The sequence below is a fragment of the Thamnophis elegans genome, chromosome 17 (assembly GCF_009769535.1).
Source record: "Thamnophis elegans isolate rThaEle1 chromosome 17, rThaEle1.pri, whole genome shotgun sequence".
NCBI classification, from domain to species: domain Eukaryota; kingdom Metazoa; phylum Chordata; class Lepidosauria; order Squamata; family Colubridae; genus Thamnophis; species Thamnophis elegans.
This window is the reverse complement of record NC_045557.1, coordinates 1,022,775-1,040,894: the sequence shown is the minus strand read 5'-3', so window position 1 is coordinate 1,040,894 and position 18,120 is coordinate 1,022,775. Positions and strand designations below refer to the sequence as shown.

The following is an 18,120-nucleotide window of genomic DNA, read 5'->3' as shown; positions in this document are numbered from 1 at the left end:
ATCTCACCCATTCCTCCCAATAAATGCTATTAAAAACATGTGTTTCACTAAAAAAAATATACTACTGTATATTAGCAGGTCACTCCTTTGACATTTTCCAAAAGTATGTCAGTTCTTTGTAAAAAAAAACCAAAACCCTAAAAGCCTGAAATTTAGAGATTCTGCAAAAAATAGAACACATCCTGATCTCACTCCCCAAGACACAACAACCAGGGATTAAAATATGTGTGAGTTTTATCTGCTTGAAAAAGGATGTGTAGAGAGTACAGAGACAGCATTAAGCCTGAATGCAGCACTGTTGTGAGGTGTTAATTTTCCTTACCAGGATATTTTTTAACATTCAGAATGTGGGATAATTATCAGTTCTTTGCCTGTGATCACACTGAGTATGTGGAAACCAAGAAAGCTTCATAGATTTTACACCATTCTTTCTGGGTACACCAGTGGAACCCACCCCCATCCTTCGGCCCCACTCCAACCTAGCAGGCCACTTTCACCCCAGTCTTACTCTCAGGAAGGATCATCTGCATCTTGTCAACTAAGTCAATCCCTGTTATTTTTGTATTGACGGCTTTATCTGTCTCTGGGGTTTTTTCAGACTTCAGTTTGGCATCTTGGTTAAGGCCTTCTGGAAGGTGGCTATGGTTGGGTTCAAGTGGTGGTTCACAGCTCCTTGCAGAGAGGATGTCACTCTGCAAACTGATTCAGGGCACACGAGATCTAGTTGTAAGAATGGGTTGTTTTGCACGGGTTTCCTCCTCCCACAGTCAGCGGTCATAAAGGGAAGGACAACCCTATATACTCTGGCCCAAACTAACACCATGTTTAACCACTGCATGAACTTTTACTATAAAAAATAGCAAGAGGCACGGACTGTTTTCTGGGAATGCAGGCAGGTGGCAATGCCCGGTGTAGACAATGAGGAATTCCCAGGTATGGCATCTCACTGATACACTGGTTTCTCACCCATCTTATTCTGTGCACAACTATAAAAGGTTTACAAGCCAGCCCCTTGCCATGGCAGAATACAGCGCACCTACTTACTGTTGAAATATTTACCCATATAATAAAGCTTGTGAGAATCATGTTGGCTTTCAGCTCCTCCTCCTTGAAATCTCTCGCGGCCACAGTGCCTGGAAGGCATGTACATCTGTGCATCAAGAACTCCCCATCCCCAATTTTAAACATTCAGTAAGGTAATAGCAGCACAGTAATCTGATAGCTGGGAGGGGGGGTATGGCACTTGGAAAGCCCAACCTGTCCTACTGAATTGGATGCTCTCCCTACCCAATACACTAACCTCCCTGCTGGGAGGAGCTGAGCCCCTTCCAACTCCGTGAGGGCAGCCATGGACAAAGAAAGTCATTACAGAAAACCTTCTCATTTTTTATTTCAAAACAGCAGTTTTTCAGTTGGATTTCACAGGCTCATTAAAAAAAGGGAAAAGTGAAAAACCAGCTTTTATTTACGGGAACACGGAATAACCGGGATGCCTCAATGCTGCTAAAGACATGACCATGTTTTTCATCACTAAAGCAGAGGGAGATTCTGCTTGCTGGAATGTTTGCCCCCCCCCCCAAAAAAAAAAGAGAAGAAAAAGGGAGACCCACAGGAGGCGGCTGTTTTTTCAGGCAGGCTGGTGACCTATTGTGGCCTAGGGGGGGAGAGGCCCCCGCATAGGTCCCCGCGGAGGCACCATGGGCCGTTGGGCAGGTCGAGGCGGCAGAGGGATGCGCTGATAGCTGTAGGGAGGAGGCCGAGGTGGGCCATTGTATCCATGGGGTGGCATCAAAGGAGGCGGCCCACGCATGCCATGAGGTGGCATGGGACCAGGATGACCTGGAGAAATAAAACATGCGGGTAATTAGATGGCACCCAGAAGCCCAAGACCGCATTAAGCTGTGAGGGTAAATTGTTTCAGGCAGAAGTCAGGGAGTCAGAGCTATTGCATTGTTGGAGGGATGTGAGAAAAACTGTTTGCATTTCCCTTCTTTGGCTGGAAGCCACTTCTAGGAAAGTCGATACCCTTCACGCCTCCCACATGCCTTTTTGGCACTAAGCCAGAAGAGGAGAGAAGAAAGAGAGTACTTGAGACTTTGGCTTCCACTTACCCATTGGGGATCCAAAGTGAGGTCCCCTAGGTGGCATGCCCATGGGGGGTGGCCCAGGATGGGGCATGCCTGGAGGTGGGCGCGGAGGTGGCTGCCCCCCTGCTCCTGGAGGTCCAGGGTGATGTGGGCCCATCCCGGGCATTCCATGATGGACCTGCATTTGCGGCATCCCTGGGAAGACAACAAAAGGCAGGGATTTCTCATGCACACCTTCACTGTCCCAAAGACACAGATCGGCAATTTGTGTCAGAAAGATCTCACTCACATTGTACAGCTGGTTTACAGCTGGACCCCACTGTTCCCAAACTCTCCCAAAGACAGAATCGGTCTTCTGCTAAGAAGAAAGGTGTCCAAATCACAGAACGTACCTGGATGCATCCCACCAGGAGGGAAAGGATGTGGGTGGGGAGGATGCGCCCCACCGGGGGCTCCTGCAGAAGGAGGTCCTGGGGCACCAGCTCCTGGTGGCATGGGTGGAGGTGGCATGGATGGAGGCAATCCTGGTGGCAAAGCTCCCGGAGGGGGTACTGGTGGAGGAAATGATCCTGGCGGGGGGATGCCTATAATGGAAAATCATAAACACCCTGAAATACTAGAGAAACCACACAATAACCCCCTTGTTATGCAAAACGTTGCATCACTCGTCAACGTTTTCAGAAATTAAGTACTCAAGCAGTGTGAAAAAACAATTGCCGGAAGCTACCAGCCCCAGAACTGGTGTACCTGGAGGAGTAACCCCTGGCCCCAAGGTGGTAACCACTGGCGTAGGCACCGAGGGTGGGGGTGGAGCGTCTGCAAAGAGTTGATGTGGCCGGTCTGCCTGGGAGAGGGGGTTCTGCGCAGCGAGGAGGCGCTCAGCCGCTGAGCCATGCCTTTCCCCCTTAGAATCCTTCTTGAAGGCATAGGAAACGGTTATGGGGCGGTTGCAGAGGTATTGTCCATTCATGGCCTCTATGGCAGCATCTGAAGCATCAAAGCTGGCAAAGTTGATGAAGGCGTAACCCTTGGAGTTGCCCGTGTCAGGGTCACGCATGATCTTGGGAGTCTGAAGGATGACCCCGAAGGCGCTAAACGTGTCGTACAGCAGCTTCTCGTCTATCTCCGGGTCCAGGTTGCCGATGAAGATGTTGGCGCCCACATCCAGGTTCTTGTTGTGGGCCGAGGCCTTGTTGACCCGGATGGGCTTCCCGTAGAGTTTGATCATGTTCATGATCTTGATGGCGTAGTCAGCGTCCTCCTCGCTGAGAAATTCCACGAAGCCATAGCCTGCAAGGACACAACCCGGAGAGGGCAGCCGATCCTGCCGGTCATCGCTGCCCTCGCTCGCCCCAGCAGCGCCTGGCCCCCTGGCCAAGAAGGGCTGCCCCAGGGGAAGCCGCCCGCCGCCCGCTTACCTTGGTGCTGGCCCGTGACGCGGTCCTTGGGCATGTGGGTGTTGACCACGGGGCCCGCCTGGAGGAAGAGCTCCCACAGGAGCGGCTCGCTGACCTTCTCGTCCAGGCCGCCCACGTAGACGGTGGCATCTGGCGGGCGAGACGGCGGTCAGGCGGAGGAGCCAGCCCACCCTCCCCCCCGCGGCCCCTTTCGGAGGAGGGCGGCCGAGGCCCAGCCCGCGACTCCGCCAGGGGCCTCGCGAGGGCCGGAGGAGCGGCCGCCCCGCCCCGTCCCGAGCCCAGCGCCGTTACCTTGGTTCCGCTCCGAGATGGGGCCCGCCGCCATCTTGATCGGGCCCTTCCCGGCTTTCACTCGCACTTCCGATCCTAGCCGGAAATTACGTTAAGGGCGCAGCGTGGCCGCCGCGGCCATCTTGTTCTCGGGCGGACGCTCGGACGCCTCGCCGTGGAAGGCAGCTGGCTGTAAGGACTACCGGGCAACTCACGCGCATAATAATCTCCTCGCGGAAATCAGCCTTCAGATTAAAAGTAACGAAGTGCCCGCCACTATATCTCAATAACGCGTCTGCGTACGTGCGTCATTTCCACAGCGATAACGTGGCCTAAAACCAGAACTTCCGTGGTCCACCAGTTATGCTACTTCCGCCCATAAGAGGGAAACTGCTCCTGGCCAATCAGCGTGAGCCTATCCCAAATTCCTCCCCTTCGCCTTTTCCCGCTTTTTTCTTTCACCACGCAGGCGCAGTAGCGACTCACGAGCTCAGCTTCCCCCCCCCCCCTTTTTCCTTTTCGTTTCGTTCGCGCCAATTCCTGAGGGGGAAAATCGTTGCCTTTTAAAAGGAGGCAGAAAAAGAGGGGGAAAAAACCTTGAGTAGCTAAGTTTTGTGGGAGCCTCCTCTCCAAATAGAAAGACAGCCATTGGCGCCTCCGCCTCTTCTAGCCAGGCCGTGTTTGGGCTCGCGAGGGGGTCGAGGCCCAGCAAGGGCAGGAATAAGACTGGGGATGATGGGCCCTGTGGTCTTACCGCCGTCACGGCCTCCTCCGGATTGTCAGGCAGTGAAGAAAGTGCGAAGTAATTGTTTCCTGCACATTGAAGGGCTGGGTGGGGTAGGAAGGGCTTCTGAGCATAGGCAGAGTGCGTCCGAGGCCTGGCTGAGCAGAAGGAAAGAAACGTGGCCTGGGACGGGCAGGTGGTTTACCTGCTTCAGGCTAAATAGGCAGAGAGTTTTCTTTAGACCCCAAATACTTCTGTGGCAGACCTTTATATTACATAGATAGCAATCCTTTAACCACCCCCACCCACCCCCCCGCGCTCAATGTGTTTCTGTGCCAGTCTGGCCAAGGAAGAGCCACTGGCAGAGGGGACGATGAAGGCTCTGCGGTTGCTTCAAACGTTGGTTAGGAAAGGCAGCTTCAGGCAGCAGATCATGATTTAGCCCAAGGTGGGTGAAACAAGCTTTGCTCTTTCTTTTATTTTTCTGCCTAGGTGAGAAGAAAGGCAGAATAAATAGTAAAAGGTGTATATAGCACACAGACAAACAAATGAAGTGAGTATGAAATGGTGGCATGAATCCTATATACTCTGGATTGCAGTTTGACACGTACAAAGGAAAATTTGCCTAAAGGTCGGTTGTGGCAAGCCGATTTTTTCCTTGTAACATTGTGACCAAGAGAAAAACAACTCCCATTTCATCAAATATACAAATGTCCTTGACCACAGTTTGGGTGTATGCTGTTTACAGAGATTTTTATTTTATTTAAAAAGCCATTACCTTAAAATTGGCAATTTCCTGTTTGCTGTTAAGGCTTCTAAACCAAAGCTTATGAAATTTAAGTTATGACAAACTCTTGCCTTTAAAGAGATACGGAAGGTTTCACTGACAAAAACTTGCATATACAGTACATATATATATATATATATACACACACACATACATACAGCAGATAGTACAAATTGAGTGAATAAACAATAAGCTTGATATAAGAAGAGGGAAGTTAAAAGGATTATGTTTTTGTGCTACAGTGTATCATGCATGTTGAGTCTGTGGCTCCAGGGTTGATGATTTCTGTCTATGTATAAGTCAGCTTTTGATGCTACTTAACAATTATTAATGTATTTACAGGTTACCTCTTAGGCAGGAAGGCAGGCAATTAAAAAAAAAGTTCCTATTAATCGTTTTCTGTATTCCAGGGCTGTAATTATATAGCATGTCATTGTCTCTGCAGCATAAGAACGTTAGTTCATTTGGAAGGATGTTCATTTTAGAAAACTATGCATGGAATATATAAAGTACAATGCCTCATTTAAGAAGTTTCTAAAACCCAGCTTGTGGTGGGTGGTATCATATGAAGGAGAAGCAATAGCTCACGTTTTCCATGAATGTTCACGAAGCCCATTCATTATCCATGGGAGGACAAGAATGAACTATTTTTAATAAACTGTTGTAGCCTTCTTACGCATTTTCCAGAGCTGTACTATAACTTCCTCTTGCTTGCAAATAGGTTAGCTGCTTTTGAAGAAGATCCAGTTCTTCCGTGAGTTTAACAATGTTGGAAGCAAAGAGGCCAACCTGAAGGATGACATACGTTGATATTAAACCCACAAGTTACAAAATAGTTTCTGCTGCTACTGTACACGCTATTTTTAATTAGCTTTTGCGCTTATACTCCATGTGTGTGTTGAACAATACAGGACACAAATTTATCACCAAAAGGATCTAACAAGAAGGATTTTTAGTATGCTTTTAATCCAAATGTTGCATCAGAAAATTAAATTTTCTGCAGTTTGAAATTTCATAAGACAGAAAATCTACTTCAAAATATTTTCCACAATTGAGGATACTGCAAGTCTTGTCCTTAACTTCTACAAAAATCCCCTTATCCCAACCAAATACAAGAGGGAAAAGATGATAGTATTTCCTCTCCCACCAACATTTTTTTGAGGGTGAGGGAATTGTTACCCATAGAGCAGTTTCTATGGGGGAACTGCTTAAGAAAAATCTTGCCAGGAGGTAGGATGATGCAAGAGCAATGTTTTGCCCATAATCTCTTGGGAGCTTCAGTGTTTCAAATGGAATGGGCACTTTTACCATATCTCCAGTTCACCAGAATCAGAAGAGTAATTAGTGTATAACCTTTAATAAGTAATTTTCATATACATCAAGGCTGAACCAGAAATAAATTGGCTCATCTGCTGAATCAGAGGATAGCAGGAGAAGATACATGTCTGGAGCAGATTGTGGATGGCACCAAGACGTGTGCAAGTGCAAGAAAGGGAACACAAATTATCCCTGCAACATGCGCCTGACATTTTTTAACATGCAAGATCTTTTGACCTTAGTGCATGTTTAGATTTTAATTGCTTTTGGCATACAAGTGAATGGGTTAAAATGATTTAGGAACAATGCAAATTAAAAGCACTGCCCACTTGAAAAATAATTTTCATTACTGTGCAATGTTTGGAACCGAGGCAGTAAAGATGAGATGCTGAACAAGCTTTTACAGATTTTCATCACACAAGCGCGCGCGTGCACACACACACACACACTTCAAAAACTATATTTGGCAATTTATTATTTCAGCTGAGACTTTTTTCTATTGGATTTTTTTTTTGTACCTGAACTTCTGGATTCCCCCGAAGATAACACCTTTTCCATAAACGTATTGAAGTTCCTGAATGCGATGGGAGAAGCAGCAAATTGTTATGATAAATGAAGCTGTCATTAGATTTGGCCTTCCAAGACCTTTCTTGTTCTCTAGAAGTCTCCAGTGCCTGAACACGATGAAAACTCTTTTTGGAGAGGGTTCCATTTTTCCAAGGAAATATGTGGGTTTGCAAACTGAGAGACCCTTTTGAAAAAATGTACAAGGTCCATTTTTCTGAAGAAGTGTTTTCCATCTAGAGGAAAAAGAATGTAGAAAAGATAGTTGGCTTTGAATCTAGCAAGCCAAATGTTAAAAAATAGCACCTTACATTTATTAATACGCACCCTGTCGCCATTTGTGAATAGGAATTTTTTGTTTAAAGTGGTGCCTCCATTGCTGAAGTTGTTCTCATTGTACCAGGGATTCCTGAACTGTGCTATTTGCCAGGGGTTGGATCTGAGTAGCCAGTTCCAAACTGTAGACAAATTTGTGTGCCCTACATTCTTGACGGGATACCCTCCTTTTTGCAGGATTTCTAAGCAGAGATTTTCTTGCCAGCCATTGATAGGAGTGTAAATTTGATTGAGAAAATGATTCTGAATACAAAGAAAGAGAAACCAATCATTTCCAACACATGTTTCCTCTATTTTCATAGATTTTAATATTCAAGGAATTAGGGCAACAATCTTAACTCCATTATTTTTCACAAATAATGCCAGTCTTGGCCCACCTGATTCTTTCGACTTCGTTCCCACTGGCAGTTGAATAGGAAAGTACTAGAAAATGGGATGAAGCAGCTGTCATACATGGCCATCAAGTAGGCCTCTGTAAACTCAAAAGACCGTGGGAACTGCTGTAGCAGTTGCCATATAGAATCCAGGAACAGGAAAAATACCGGTGACTAAAGAAAAAAAAAAGAATTACAACAGATTAAACAATGAAGTAATTTCCCCCTCCTCCTCCTCCTCTAATCCGTATCTCTTTTGTACGTAACATTTTTTTTCTGAAATGAGGATGAATTTTAAAGTAAAATGAATGCTTAATAGCGGATGCTAACACCATGTTTTTTTAAAGGCAGAAAGAGGTTCGGACTGTCCCTTCCATTCTTTGGGTTCCTTGCAAATCCATTTCATTTATTTCCATTAGATTTCTATTCTGTTTTATTGATTGATTGGTCCACTGAAGGCTGAATACATACTTGATATTCCTGCCTCCTATTTTTCCTACACCACCAGTCCTGTGAGGTGGGTAGGACTGAAAGAGACTGACTGCCTAAAGTCATTCCGCTGGCTTTCATGCCTAAGAGAGGCTTAGAACTCGGTTTCTAGGCCAGCACCTTAACCACTACACGAAAACAACTCTCATTTTATTTTACACATACACATTTTATTTCAAATAGCTAAAGGCACAATTTCATCCTAACTCTTAAAAGAAGAATCTGACCTCATCCTGATCATTTTTCTGGAGTACGTTGAGACGCCGCAGGAAAGGATGGCCAGCTGCTACCCATTCTTTCTGGATCAGACTCTGGAATCCATGTATAGTCCTTGTATAGGGATCTGAAAGAACTTGCACTAGGGAAGCCAGCAAACAATTCAAATCTCTGTCATCTGATTCTGGGAGGAAATGGAACAGATAAGAAGAGTTTGTAAGCCATGGTATTGTTGCATAATTATTAATATGCAGATAAATGGATTTTATTTACTAGAAATAGAAAAGAAGACAAACATTATAATAGCCACAAAGATGTAATAGGAAACATGCCATAGATCCTGTTTAAAAACTTATGGATAAAGAGAAATAATACAGTGAAATCTGACTGAAGGTATTACTTCCATGTGAGATTTTGGCACTGCTCCCAAATCAATACCATGACCTTGGGAACGAGGGTTTCCCTTAGCACTAGGCTTTGTAGCTTTGTTTTTGTTTTCAGCTTTACTAAAGGCCTAGGGGGGGGAGGGGTTGTTCAGCTTATTTGAATATTCTTTGTTGTAGATTCACTTTGACTCTAGTCATCTAGGTATCTCATCCTATTCGTAAGAGGAATCAAACGGGGTTGGGAAGTGTGTTTTCTCAAAAGTAGCATCCTTTCTGAAATTATGGTTTATTGTGTGAACCCTTATATTACAGTTTGCAACAAGGGTCAAACAATTGTCAAGCAATTATTTGAAAATGGAATTAAGGACCAAGGAACTTACTTTACCTTGCAGAACAATTGATCGACTTCTCTCTGTTAGCAGAAGAGTCACTTCACTGGCTTTCTTCAAGCATAATCTAGACGAGGAAGGTAGCACTTCTCAAGATGTTGGAAGCAAAAGGTACAAGTCTCATATAATCTTTCCTGCTTTGCTAATTCTCCTTCTGTCTTTCTGAAGAATACGCTTTGTGTGGCAATTTCTTTTATATACGGAATAACCAGTTATATTTAATATAAATCATTTGAAAGGTTTTCATATCTGCATGCTAACATTGATCTTTAAAAAAAAATGATGTAAAAATAGCCGCGTTGCGAATCAAACATTAAGTTTTTCCCTGCAGTCTCTTCATAGCAGTTCTTTGGCCAATCTAAAATTACCTCTCTTAACTAAAATCAGCCTTTAAAGCACAAGATTAGGTAATTAGGAGGATTCATCTTGCAAGAAATAGTTCTCAAATCATAAGGAAGCTAAAAGTCATTTTTGTAAACAATCTTCTAAATTTTCAAGAGACAGGCCTCCTTATTTCATTGAAAGAGAGCAAGAAACAGAGCCAGAGCTTTCCCATCATAATTTCCGTGTATGTATAGGCTTTGCATTTGAAAATAGAATACTTACTTGAATTAATGTATTGGATTGATGTTTGATGTTTAATAAATTTATAGGCCGCCCAATCCCGAAGGACTCCGGGCGGCTTACAACAATACATTTAAAATAGAAGTTAAAAACACAAAAACATAGTTAAAAAGACCACAACATACACCCAGTCTAATCGGGGCTGGAACTCAGTCGTAAGTTCAACAGCCCGGGGCCAGCCGGAATAGCCTGTTTTTTAATCGGTCGGTGATTGAGAGAGTTCATTACGGGATAGCTAGTTCCCGTCCAAAAGTCTGAGACCTCTTACCGTACATGATCCAGCCACCGTGTATTTTCCAGACTTGAGAGCCATTTCTCATCAGATGGTGCAACAGATGTATCTGGGAGAAACAAGAGGTGTCACTGAAGTTAAATTTGACAACAACGTTTTGTGAAAAGTGGGGATATTTTACACTTTTTTATAATAGAAGGCTCATTAAAGGCCTAGGAATAGAATCCTAGGCTTCCAAACCCAATGAGTCAGCTGTATCATAGATCTAAAAATAAAATCAATAAAGTAAAAAAAAATAGGTAAAAGAGGGCAACTGCAATAAAGTGAAGAGCCAGATCTTCCCGGCTGCTCTTGACAGCAGAAAGGGGCCCCCTAGTTCTTGGGGGTGACTTCATTCTGGAAGGGGGAGAAGATGCCCTTTCGGTTCCTCCTGAGGGACTATATTCTTTATTTGAAGAAACCTGGAGCATTCCAATCTTGTAGGATCAAATCAACCGGGTGGATGTCATGGGAGATTCCTCAGGCCCTATGCCATGTATTATTTGTTTGTAAGTTTAAAGTATTTCACATAGATTTTAAAATATGCCAACATGCTTGGAGTAATTTTATTGACATTTTGTGGGAAATTCTCACAAATTAGGTGAGAATTGAAGGTAAGAATAGCTTTCTTAAGGCCATGTCTTGTATTGAACCAACGATTTCCTGATCTTTAACTCAATATATCACCTCTTATCCACATAGGTATTTCTGGATTTCCTAGCGTCTGAATTGAATTTCTGACTTAAATGTATTTATGTTTAAATTAATGTAACCGAGTATGTGAGTCTCTAGCATTAGACCTGTTTTTGATGTTCAAACCTATCTGGTTGCTTATGCCATTTTATTGCTGACAAAATTGCTTAATGATCTGATGTTAGTAGAGCGCTTGTCATCTTGTATCTTTCATTCACTTATGCAGGCATTCTCACATAATTAATGATTGGGTGGAGAGATCTCTTGGTCTGTCCTTGCTAGTGCTAAAATGTGTGTGTGGCACACTTCTTAGAAGGAGAATTGTCTTCTGATTCTGCTTACCTGTCAGGCAAAGGCTCAGGTTCCACAGTTTGGAGTAAGACTGGTGGATCTCGGGAAGGCTGGGAAGGTCAGCAGTTGCTTCTACAATTACACACTGAGAATGCCCAGCAAACAGTAGCGTTTCTATTGCCCTTCAGAGAGAAATAGGGAGGGTGAAGGTAATACTCCAGAAAATGAGACTTGGGGGGGAAAAAAGGAGTCTAAGGTACTGCACAATTTTGACACTGCCAAAATTTTACAGATTTTCGATCTTTGGCTGTGTGAAAATGCAGCTCTGTAAACCTGATGAGATTATATCATTCTGGATCCTTTGTGTCTGCACTTCACCTCCTCTCCAGCTGTCCCACAGTCTTTAGCATAATTCATCCCACCCCTCCCCGTCATCCCTGCCTTTCAACCAGTTGTGGTTTCTCAAGAGCATAAAATTCCATGTCTTACTGTTAGCTATGAGTTTCTCTTGTTGGCATATACCTTATATCTTCCTTCTCTGGATCTGAGTTAGTGTGGAAGTTAGCTGCTCTAAGAAGATCACTGCCTCTCGGGTGATGCCAGCACAACCTCTGGTCATAACAACAGAAGGAAAAAACTTGAGTTCTAAGCAAGATTTTTCTGATCTTCAAATTCAGACTGTCCTCTTTTTCTTCTAAATGGTTTTACGTTATTTAGGCAGGTATTCCAACATGCAAACATTTCCTCTTTCATGCTCACAGACTGGGTTTCCATATGATGCTAAATGCAAGTTTTATAAGCACAAGTCTTAATTTTTATAGAATGTGCTATGCTCTTAGAAATAAACCCTATTGTGGTTTAATGTTAGCATGATTCACACAATGTACTAATATAGTAAGTGAGTTTCCTCATTATACTGAATCACTAATTACCTGGTTCCATTTTAATCTTGTCTTTCAGGTTGTGGGAACTTGGAATCATGCTATATTCAGCCTTTGTGGGGAATAAATATCCCCTCCCACTGCTCCTCTGTTTGTGGCTTAACAGAAAGGCTCCCTCCCTCATTTGCCCTCTTGTTCTTGTGCATGGCACAGCACTCTCTAATCACAGTCTCATACTCAACTGGTATTCGTCTTTCGTTGAAATGCACAAAGGTTCTTTTCAGCTCATTGTCCAGAAATCGACTGGGGACCCACAAGTATTTAGGAAGGCTGTTAAAAGGAAACAAATACATTTGAAATCAAACTTTACAAAGTACTTCTCTGCAACCTGGCACCCTTTAGTTACACTCCACCATCCCCAGCTAGTATGGGCAGGGTAGGACTTAGGCTAACACATCTGGAAGGAACCGGGTTCCCAAATAAAGATTTTTAATATATGTGCTCAGAAAGGACAATCTCGTATTTACTGCTACACTCTTATTTAGTTAATTCCATGCCTGATTCTTGCTGCAGCAAGACAGCTTAAAATTTTAATTCATTAGAATCTGACTACATACTTTTAAAATACCTGGGGTTTAAGAAGATTCTACTAAAAAAAGAGACAAATAAATATGTTAACTGGCTACACAGAACAAACACTGACTAGCTTTTCACCATTGCTGCAAGAGCTTCCAGATGTAGGCTCCTTGGGTTAAGCAACAACTTCTGTCTCCCATTCTTCCTGGCTTCACATCTTTCCATTGTTACTTCTCCATCAGCACATATGCCCTCAATGCATCATTTGCTATTGGTGGCCAAGCGCCTCCCATTCTCCTGAAAATGATCTTTACCTGGTAGACATATCAAAGCGCTCATTGACTGGGCTGACTCGCCAGCCAGCTGCACCGAGACGCTTCAGCTCCTTTTCCCAGTCACAGAGGGTCTCAAAAAGCACTACTGAGAATTCTTCCTGCAGCTGTATGTCCTGCCTGGCCAGGCAGCTGTTCTCTAGAACACAGATGTCAATGTGTTGAGATGCATGTTGCAATAAAATCTCCCTGTTTCTTTGATGTTGCAAGTGCTCCATCGCTGGAGGTTTTCAATAAAAGATTGGATAACAGTTTACCTGAGATTGTGTAAAGACTCCTGCCTGGGGCAGGGTGTTGGACTTGGAAGACCTCCAAGCTCTCTTTCCCACTCTACTTACCCAAATTCTTCAGAGTTAGGTATTCATAGCAGGTATCCCTGCCACTGTTCTCCTGAGCTTGTGCAATGGCCATTGTCACCTGGAAAGCAAAGTTATAGAAGAGCAAGGTCATCTAGCTGGTTTCCTGTCTAAGGCGAGACTAGAAATTTCTATTGTGCCACTCATCTGTGGCATCCAGACCGAGGGTAAAAAAAAAGTAATCTCTTATTTTAAAAGAGGCCAATGAGTCTCGTATCTAAAATATTATTTACCATGATGAGAAGAATTAGTGTGTGCCAGCTTGCATTTTCCAGTGCCAGAAGGGGCAAAGAATTGTGTATTCTCTTAATTGCAGAAAAAGGTGGGTCATACAAATATTTGATTTCTGAACGCGGAGTGAGAATATCTTTTGGCAGAAGGACTGTGTTTAGACTCACCATTTACTAGATGTCTTTCTGTTGAATTCACCTCCACAACTTACCTGGAAGGCCTGAGGTTCTAAGCCATTTTCATGGAACTGGAACCTTAGCACCCGGAAATCTCTGCAGTAAATGATCAGTTCCTCAGGAATGAACTTCAGTGTAGATGTGCTCGTCAGCACCTTGGCTTTTGTGAAACTATTCACTGAGTGAGAACAGAAATCATGTTATTAGGAGAAGGAAGGCTGTTGTGAGGGAAAGACTGTTTATTAGAATAACCAATAGCAGTGTCAATTCACAGAGCAATAAGATAACAATTTCCTGCCTTGAGCAGTTTACAAGTCTACAACTGGATGAAGTCCTTCCCAACAGTTACATTCTAATTCTGTCTCTGTTCTTCAGATGAGCAACAGAAAAATAATATTCCATATTATAGATTTGAAGAGGTATTTCAAGCTGAACAATATTTCCATGAATATATCTCAGTGAAATGGAAAAGAAGCATTGATTGATTTCTTGCATCTTGAGCAAAATTATCTAAGAACAAAATAGTTGGCTATTATAAACCCAAAGATTAAATAGGTGTTTTTCCTCTAAACCTACCAGCCACCAGTTTTCCAATACATGGTAGGGCCACTTCATAATCACTGCACATAAACAGACAGCAAGGGTCATTCTAGAAGGAAAAGAAAGAACTTTTAATTGGTTTTTTATATTTCTTTCTTAGTGTTCCTTTCACACTGGATTTCAACTGATTCTGTAGGCTGAATCTAGAATGGAAATGTAACTCAAACCCAAAGCAGAAATACCAGAGGAAATATTCCTTCTGTGAAGGCAGGTTTAAAATTCTGTTACTGATCAGGCCCCAAGAATTCCTGCATTCTGTGTTGCTCTTCTGAGTTCCGTGCCTGCACCACTTTCGAACTATCTTTCCTTCCTACATTTCCGTTCTTGTTGCTCACTTGCTGCTCTCTGCTTTTGGCCTAACCTGAATTGCTATTAGTAGCCATGAATCGATCGCCAAACCCACCTCATTGTTTGGAGAGGAATCTGGTAAGAAGGCCACTCTTAGATTAGTACAATAAAGTGTGCCACGAATACGGCCTTCTCCATCTTGGGAAGAACTGCTTTTTTTAACATGACCTGCTGCTTCTTGGATATATTCACCTGAAATAAACAGTTAATTAACAGTTGAAGGACGGCCACAAGGATTTTGTCTTTCATTTTTAAGTGACATTTCATAGGATATCTGAAGGTAGTATGTGAAATATTTAATGAGTTACGTGCATTAAGTATGTAATGAAGGATCATGTATTTTATATATGAGAAGTAATGTAGCAGTGTGACCTCAGTAATAACCCTTCATGTCCTCCTTGCAATAAAAAGTCTGACTCAGTTTTTAAGAGCATTTCTAGCTCTGGTTTTTCCTCTCCATGCAATCTCAGCATGCTTGAGAAATGTAGCCCAAGACTGACATCCATGTGCATGCATGCCCATATTGGCCCATTTTCCCCACTACCTGCAATGCACTGGAGAGTGTGACAATTTCCGTTCCTCTTTCTGTTCATGTGGGGGGACTTTGGATTCCTGGGCTGCAGAGAAAGAAATGAAGATGGTCACCAGAGACAAGGGATTATTTTGCATATTATTTTCATAATTGTAAAGGAGGGGGTTGCACAAGATATTGGCAGTTTACAAGACTGTATTCTATCCACTACACTACACAAGGTTTCAAGGCCAAGTATAATTTAAGAGATCAGTATTTTGATTTTCCCCTTTACCTTCTCTGGCAGTGCTAGTAAAATCAAGCACATGTCTGTCCTACCATTTCTTTTACATTCTAAACGTGAGATTGAGGTTTGTCAGTCTAAAATAACAAGCAAGCTCACCAAGGACTCCTCACGTCAACCCTGAGCTACAAATGTTCTCCTTTATTCATAAGCTTTAGATTGATTATGTTTCTTCAGCTCCAGTGATTGTTACAGCACTTGGGCTGGCTGACTTCCGTCATGCATACTTCTGCCTCAGTTTGGAAAACATTGCTCGATCATGCAAAGAATATCAGAAGGGAGAGAGAAAGAGAATTCATGTAATAGTAAAAAAAAAAAAACAACCCAGACCTTTCTTGGAAAAGCAAAGACAATTGAAGCAGAAAAATATACACAAACTATTAATTAGACAAAATGTCAAGCATTTTGAAACAAGCACTTTAGAATCACAGACTTTAACCTATTTTATTTGGCCTTATTACTCTCCTTGGCTGTTCTAAAGAAGCAGCCTGAGATCAGCTGCCTGGTCATAGCAGGGACGCTGGAATGAAGCGCTCTGGCCAAGAGGCTGGGTTTCCTAGCTACCAGCTCAAAAGCCAAAGAAGTATTAAAGCCAGGCGGCAGGATTTTTGAAAAAAACATCCTAAATGTTTGTGAATCATTAACGGGAAAGTTGCCCTGCTGAAACGCTCCGTGGCCAAGTACATAACGTACAGAAACAAACACCCATTTCTAAAATTATCACTGCTTTAAACAAAAAGGGAGACCAGTGCTGTGAATCAACTTAAGAGTTTGGACGTGGAACTCCTGCAGATCTTTACCCAAAATAATTATAGAAACGTGCTTTGAAATTGCAGCAGTATTCTAAATCTTCTAAAAGAAGACAAAAACAAACAGTTGGCTACATTGAAATTATTTCCCAACATAATGCCATGGATATCCAGTCATTACACCTAACGTTATTGTTTTTCTACCCCTGTCCAACTGTTCTGTTGTGCAAGGGAACACATTGATGTTAGTGGCCGTTGTGGCAGGGATATAGTTAACAGTTTGCATCCCAATGATTTCAGTACACATTGTTTTTGAAGAACTCCTGGATAATACAGGTGCCACTTTAAAACATTCTTAAATTTGCACAAAGTATAGAATTAACTTCCCCATATGCATACCACAACCACCAGGTGTAACAACTGTATACTTAACCCGTTGCGTATCAGTTAGACCCTTGCAGCGGACCTCACACATCATCCTCTTCATACTAGAAGCATCTTACCGAGCAATCTAATCCTCTGCTGCATTTGAGAATATTACAGTAGAAAACCGGAAGATACATTCATAGCCGTATTCCCCCTCCTCCCCCAGTTTCCCCAAATCGCTGGCAAAAAGTTACTCAACCTCCATTCACACATCAAAACAACAGGCAGATTCACTACTTACCCCTGTACCCGGAAGAGGGTGTTTAATTTTAAAAGAGTTCTTGGACATAGAAAGCATTGTAGTGTCTTTGTGTGCCCCATAAAAAAGGGGGTGAGTCTATTCTTGAGTGTAGTGGGAGAAATTCAGGAAGGAGGGAAAGAAGTCCGTGTCCTAAATCTCCCCTCTGATTAGCCTGGAATCTGAAATGCAGGCTAGGACGGGGGTGGTGGTGGTGGTGGTAGGACGGGGGATCTTGGTGATCAGATGCCTCCAAGACTCTCCTTCCTGCAAGGCAAGGTAAACTGAAGCAGCCCCTTCTGCATATGCCGAAGTCTTCCTTGCAGAAGGCAGAAGCAGAGAGAATGGATAAATTTTAATCAGATTCCTTTCTGAAAAATAAAATGTTGCTGCTGCTTGGAGAGGACATCTGGAAAAGCTAGCCAGCAGCTGTGCGTGTAGGAGGACTGCTAGCTACTGCAAGGCGCGGCTTTTGGCTTTTCCTAGGAGGCCTCCCCCCCCTCCCCTCTTGCTGCAATGGGCCCTTTGGAAATGAGCAGCCGCAGGAGGGCCATTCAGTCCTCCAGTCCTCTGTGAAACTGACACCTTCCTCCCTCCTTCTGTGGAATAAGGAGGGCGGGTGGTGAAACTGACGCCCAGGCAATGCTTGTATGCTGCATGCAGCTGCTGCCAGCAACAACCCCCCCCCCCCTTCCCTGGAAGCTGCAGTTTCACAGAGAGAGCGCTCGCTCTGCTGTTCTAGGTTTACAGTTGACAGGCTAACCAGCAGGACCCCCCCCCCCCGTCATAAAAAAAACCCTCCCACACATTAGTTCTTTTTGCAAGTAAGTGGTATAAACGTGTGGTTTATGCAAGGGCAGGCAGACCCCTCTGTTTAAATTTCCAGAAGTAAATTCCCTCTCAAGAAAGGGCAAACTTGGCAATCATTTTGGAAAGAGCTACAGTGTTGAACAATTGAAGGCAGAAATCATTAATTAGATGTGATAAGAGAATGTAAAGTAACCCCCTTCTATAGTGGAAGCTAGTGCTTTTTTAACACATGACCAGGCATTTGTAAGCAGCAAGATTTTTAGCTTTACTGACAACAGCAAATTAGAGTGATTAAAACAAAAAATGGATAATGGACATTAAAAAGAAATAAACGTCCATTGTGAGC

At 43.3% G+C, this 18,120-nt stretch overlaps 2 protein-coding genes across 3 annotated transcripts; both read right to left on the bottom strand.

Moving 5' to 3' along the window:
* Positions 1-1,365: 1,365 nt before the first annotated feature.
* Positions 1,366-4,114, bottom strand: SF3B4 (splicing factor 3b subunit 4). The gene is made up of 6 exons (XM_032233883.1): positions 3,797-4,114; positions 3,506-3,634; positions 2,835-3,377; positions 2,480-2,671; positions 2,112-2,282; positions 1,366-1,839 (listed from the first exon to the last, which is right to left on the bottom strand). The coding sequence occupies exons 1-6, from the start codon at positions 3,828-3,830 to the stop codon at positions 1,655-1,657; spliced, it is 1,254 nt and encodes a 417-aa protein (XP_032089774.1). The 5' UTR covers positions 3,831-4,114; the 3' UTR covers positions 1,366-1,654.
* Positions 4,115-5,225: 1,111 nt separating this feature from the next.
* MTMR11 (myotubularin related protein 11) lies at positions 5,226-17,579 on the bottom strand. 2 transcript variants are annotated; one of them, XM_032233861.1, is made up of 17 exons: positions 16,968-17,579; positions 15,281-15,353; positions 14,792-14,928; positions 14,365-14,437; positions 13,824-13,966; positions 13,364-13,442; positions 13,008-13,164; positions 12,360-12,447; positions 11,759-11,847; positions 11,288-11,418; positions 10,250-10,322; positions 9,354-9,424; positions 8,594-8,766; positions 7,881-8,051; positions 7,495-7,746; positions 7,122-7,403; positions 5,226-6,075 (listed from the first exon to the last, which is right to left on the bottom strand). In XM_032233861.1, the coding sequence occupies exons 1-17, from the start codon at positions 17,022-17,024 to the stop codon at positions 5,959-5,961; spliced, it is 2,166 nt and encodes a 721-aa protein (XP_032089752.1). In that variant the 5' UTR covers positions 17,025-17,579; the 3' UTR covers positions 5,226-5,958. The 2 variants fall into 2 exon arrangements, with proteins under 2 accessions (XP_032089752.1, XP_032089753.1); XM_032233862.1 differs by lacking the exon at positions 16,968-17,579 and adding an exon at positions 15,651-16,961.
* Between the last annotated feature and the right edge of the window lie 541 nt (positions 17,580-18,120).